Genomic DNA, 5334 nt, shown 5'->3' on the forward strand with positions numbered 1-5334 from the left:
TGAAGAAGTGCGGGTACTGTACCCATCTCCAGAGGGCGAGGGGGCCCCCCCCCGCTCCCCAGGGGGGCCCCCCGGGGGGCCCCCCCCAGCCCGCAGGGACAAGTCCCTAATTGTTTGTCTCTTTACCGAACTTAATGTTATAAAGAATATCCGCGGCCGGCAGCCCTGCACCGGCGCGTGCACCTGCGGGGGCCCCTCGGGGGCCCCCTTGGGGGCCCCCTTGGGGGCCCCAGGGGCCCCCTTGGGGGCCCCGGGGGCCCCCTTGGGGGCCCCCCCGCCCCCCGCTGCGGCCCTCCAGCCACTCCCTGCAGCAACGCACCAGCCAAAAGATCTACTTCTATTTATAATATTAAATGCAGATAAATGTATTTCCTTTATAAAGCAAAACAGCAAAATGTGAAAAAGAAGCAAAGACGCATGCAGACTCTGCCTCCAGCTGCGGTGGCAGTGGACACAGCCACGGCTAGCTAGATAGCTAGCTGGCTAGCCAGCTGGCTAGCTAGCTAGTTGCGGCTATTAGTGATAGCTAGCTAGCTAGCTAGCTAGGTCGCTGTACTTCAGAGTAAACACACCGACTGGCTAGCTAGGTAGCTAGTTAGCTGGCTAGCCAGGTAGCTAGCTGGCTAGCTAGCCACGTAGCTAGCTAGCTAGCTAGCTAGCTAGCTAGCTAGCTAGGCGATGAGCTGCATGCAGCTCACCGCTGCGGACTCTGGCCCGTTTGGCCCTGACGCCGTTGCTGCTGCTGCTGCAGCTTTTGAGAGTATTGGAGTCGCTGGTGACGGAAGCAGCGCAGCAGGACGAAAAAGGAGACAAAGGGACAGCAGCAGCAGCAGCAGCAGCAGCAGCAGCGCCAAGAGGATCCTGCTGCGAAGCGCCAGAGCCCCCCTTCTTCAGTGCGGCAGCTTGCCGCTGCTGCTTTGCTGCAGCAGCAGCAGCAGCAGCAGCAGCACCCCGCGGGGCTGGGCCACGGCCCCCCGAGGGGACAGAAGCAACAGAAGAAGCTGCTGCAACTGACGGGCTGGAGACAGATGCCGGCGTGGGCCGCTGCAGCAGCAGCAGCAGCAGCAGCAAAAGCGGCAGCAGCAAGTGCAGCAGCAGCAGCAGCAGCAGAAGTGGAAGCAGCGCGAGCGCCGCTAAGTCCCTTCTGAAGCACGCGCTTACTACCACAGCAGCAGCAGCAACCCTGCAGCAGCAGCAACCCAGCATCAGCAGCAGCAACAGCAGCAAGCCTGCAGCAGCAGCAGCAGCAGCAGCAGCAGCAGCTCACCTCCTTGGTTTTGATCTTCTGCTGCCGCCTGCGGGGCTGCTGCTGCTGCTTCCTCTGCGACAAAGAAGCCGCGGGAGAAATGCTGCGGGAGACCTTCGGAAGGGCCTAAAAGGAGACAGTTGGAAAATAAAATAAAATAAAATAAAAGAATTAAAAAAGAATATTAAAATGAGAAAAAGAATAATAAACAAATGAATTGGAAAAGGAGACAGTTTGTGGAGACAGAAAAAGGAAAGAAAAAACAAAAGAGAAAAAGAATTAAAAGGAGACAGTCAAAATAAGTCTAAAGACTAATTAGGAGACAGTGAAATAGACAAAGAGACTCATCAACAGGAGACTCCTGAAAAGACTCCAGCAAGCAGCTATTGCAGCAGCAGCAGCAGCAGCCAGTGTAGCAGCAGCAGCCAGTGCAGCAGCAGCAGCTCGCGCAGCAGCATCCGCAGCAACCCCTGCAGCAGCATCCGCAGCCTCTAGCGCAGCAGCAGCAACCGCAGCAGCCCCTGCAGCAGCAACCCCAGCAACCACTGCAGCAGCAGCAGCAGCAACTGCAGCAGCAGCAACTGCAGCAGCAGCAACTGCAGCAGCAACTGCAGCAGCAGCAGTAACAACTGCAGCAGCAGCAACTGCAGCAGCAGCAGCAGCAACTGCAGCAGCAGCAGAAGCAACTGCAGGGGAGGGTGGGAGCGGGCAGGTGGCCCGCTGCAGCCTGGGGACTGCTGGGGGCCCCCGGGGCCCCCAGGAGGCCAGCGGGCGGGCGGGGGCGCGGGGGCCCCCGCAGCAGCAGCAGCAGCAGCAGCAGCAGCAGCAGGGGGGGCCCCCAAGCGGGCCTGGGGGACTTACGCGCGGCTGGGCCCCGCCGCTCTCCATCAGCAGCAGGCGGGGGGCCCTGGGAGCGCTCGGAGCAGCAGCAAGCAGAGGCGGCAGCAGCAGCCCTTCTCCTCATTGCAGTGGGGGAGAGGGCTGCTGCTGCAGCGGGAGAAGCAGCTGCTGGGGCCCTCAGGCTGCAGCAGCAGCGCGGCAGGGCTGGGGCAGGGCAGCTAGGGGGCCCCCGCGCGCCCTCTTGGGGCTCATCTACGCAAAGATTTGGAAAAGGAACTCCGCAGCAAACTGAAAGAAAGAAAAGCCGAAAAAGAAAGCATCTTAGCAGCCCTCGCACCCGCGACGCCGGCAGGAGCGGGGCAGCAGGAGCGGCGCAGCGAGCCGGCAGGAGCTGCTGCTTTCGCCTCTCGAAGCTGCAATTCTCTTTTAAAAATGATTTATTTAATTGTTATGCAGCTTCGGAGAAGTCGAGTGCGGAAAAGAACGCCGCGCGCCACTCCCGCAGCTGTCCATACACCCCGCCGCTCTCTGTCTGCCTCCCCCAGCCCACGCGCGCCGCCGCCCCCCGCGCCTTCTTTTGCGCTTTTTCTTCCAATTAAAAAGTCCTTTGGCCACTTTTCTCGTTTTCCTTCACCGCTGCAAGAAGATAGCTGCAAAAGGCTGGCTTTGCTGCGGCAGCGGCTGCCCCGCCCGCTGCAGCAGCAGGTGCAGCCGCTGCTGCTGCTGCCCACGGATCCACCGCCCCCACTTCGCCGCTCTGTCGCCTCCCTTTGCGGCTGCTTTTAACTTAAACAACACTATTTTAATTTTAAAAACATTTCGCCTCGACTGGCTGCACTTCCCGCCACCGACTAGCCGCTGCAGCAGCCAGCAGCAGCTGCTGCGGACGCCGCAGCGGCAGCAGCTTGCTGCGTCTGCTGCTGCGCGGCCGCCCCGCTCCGCAGCGCAGGCACTCCGGGGGGCCCCCCAGAGACTCAGTGGCAGCCCCAGGGGGGCCCCCGTGACCCCCCAGCGGGGCTTGGGCCCTGCATGCCGCTGCCTACTCGGGGGGCCCCCCTAGGGGCCCCCGGCGGCCCCTGGGGGCCCCCCCTGCGGCCCCCAGGGGGCCCCAGGGCTATGTGAGTTCTTTGTGGACTCCATATATGCAAAAACCTTTACTGAACTTCACGCAACATTTACTTGAGTTGGAACTCTAGGTCCATATGGATCTGCAAATGGACATTTTCTCAAAATAAATGCATTTCCACATACTTTACTTACCGAGGAAATGCAGAAAAAAATTATATTTTAATATACTTTATATATATATATATATATATATATATATATATATATATATATATATATATATATATATATATATATATATGGACACTGGCTACGAAGTGGATACTCTCTCGAAATATATATATCTTAGCCATATATACATATATATGTATATATATATATGTATATATATATGTATATAAACGCATGATCTACTGGATATTATATTTATAATTTACTAGTTTTATATTATATATATATGCAGTTGAGTTTATGGACATTTGTGCGTTTTAGAGGAACATTTTTGTGTAAATTTTATGCAAATATAAAAAGCATATGAGTAGTTACATTATAGATAAAATACATAAATGTGTAGCATTGTAGGAAATATTTATAAATATATATGTTTTAAATGAAACAAATGAATATATATATATAATATATATATATTATATATATATATATATGCATATTATGAATAGTTGCAATATTGATTAAATATTCATATATATACATATCTATATAAGTATAAATACATACATATATATATATATAGATATTTTAATTACAATATGTATTATTTGTAATGTAACTGTTTGAAACTCCTGAACTTTTTAAAATATTTATTTTGGGATTTGGCATCAGGCTCGCGCATGCATGCACCAGTGTTAGCTTTCCATTGAAAGAACTGCAGCAAAACGAAACAAATATATTATTTCGAAAGTACGTAAAGAAGAAAATAAAAAGAAATGAAATATATAAATATTGTATTAATGCATTTGCGCAGCTAGCTAGCTAGCTAGCTAGCTAGCTAGCTAGCTAGCTAGCTGCCCCAAGCTACTGCTGGGGGCCCCTAGCCAAAGCCCCAAGCCCCCGGCTGCTGCATGCGCCGCCTCCGGGGCTGCTGCAGCACTGCAGCAGCAGCAGGCGCTGCAGCAGCAGCAGGCGCTGCAGCAGCAGCAGGCGCTGCAGCAGCAGCAGGCGCTGCAGCAGCAGCAGGCGCTGCAGCAGTTGAAAAGAGGCCCGAAGGGAGGGCTGGCTGCCCGCTGGGGTGTCTCGACAGCTCTCAGCCCAGCTGCCCCAGCTCCTGAGAAGCAGAAGCGCTGCAGCGCTGCTGCTGCAGCTGCTGCTGTTGCTGCTGCTGCTGCTGCTGCTGCTGCAGCAGCAGGAGGAGCGCCTCGCCTGTCCTGGGAGGCCCGCCCCGCTGCAGTGGCCCCTCCGCTGCATCACCGCGGCGCAGCCGCGCCCCCCTCCGCCGCCGCCTCCGCAGCAGCAGCAGCAGCCGCCTCAGCAGCAGCAGCAGCAGCAGCAGCAGCAGCAGCAGGAGGTCACTGGGCGTGCTGCTGCGCGCGCTGGGCCAGGAGCTGCTGGCGGAGTTCGCGGATTTTGTTGACGACTTCGGGCTTGTGCTCGAGCTTGACTGCGAGGAATTTGTCTCCTTTTAGCCACTGGAGAAACTGGGGACTTGTGGGGTCTGTTGGCCAGGGGGTGAAGTGCAGCACGGAGCCCCTTGCTGCTGCCCACTTTGCTGCTTTTTGAAACAAGTCCGGCAGCAGCTGCTGCTCCCAGCCCTTGAAGACAACAGCAGGAGACAAGGAGACTCGTCTCCGTTCTTGTTCCCACATGCGGAGTTGAATGGCGACGTTTTCGGGGACGGCCCGGGATCGGGATCGGGATCGGGATCGATCCCGATCCCGATCCCGATCCCGCGCCGCAGGGTGCGCACACGCCTCCAGAAACCCCACAATCTCCGCTGCACTTATCCCAGCCCGCAGGGCCCCCAGCACGGAGGCCCTCGTCAAAAGGCCCACCACCAAGTTGGGCAGTTGAGCTGTTAATTCGCACAAGTGCCCCAACACAGATGCATGCAGCGCGGAGGAGGTATACATGTACACTTTGAAGTTGCTAGCCACCACCACCCACGGCTGGCACCCGGGGGGCCCCACGGGGGGCCCCCCGGGGGGCCCCCCGGGGGGCCCCCC

The 5334-nt window shown here is 55.9% G+C and overlaps 2 protein-coding genes across 2 annotated transcripts; one reads left to right on the forward strand and one right to left on the reverse strand.

Moving 5' to 3' along the window:
* Positions 1-785: 785 nt before the first annotated feature.
* ENH_00020040 (hypothetical protein) lies at positions 786-1148 on the forward strand (the record flags this gene model as incomplete). The annotated part of the gene is made up of 1 exon (XM_013579433.1): positions 786-1148. A coding segment is annotated over one exon (363 nt), but the record flags the coding sequence as incomplete, so codon positions are not given.
* A 3532-nt stretch (positions 1149-4680) lies between these two features.
* ENH_00020050 (hypothetical protein, conserved) lies at positions 4681-5241 on the reverse strand (the record flags this gene model as incomplete). Its single annotated transcript, XM_013579434.1, has 1 exon — positions 4681-5241. One exon carries the CDS (start codon positions 5239-5241, stop codon positions 4681-4683), a length of 561 nt encoding a protein of 186 aa, XP_013434888.1.
* Between the last annotated feature and the right edge of the window lie 93 nt (positions 5242-5334).

This window comes from Eimeria necatrix, genomic scaffold (assembly GCF_000499385.1).
Source record: "Eimeria necatrix Houghton genomic scaffold, Enh_scaff1684, whole genome shotgun sequence".
NCBI classification, from domain to species: domain Eukaryota; phylum Apicomplexa; class Conoidasida; order Eucoccidiorida; family Eimeriidae; genus Eimeria; species Eimeria necatrix.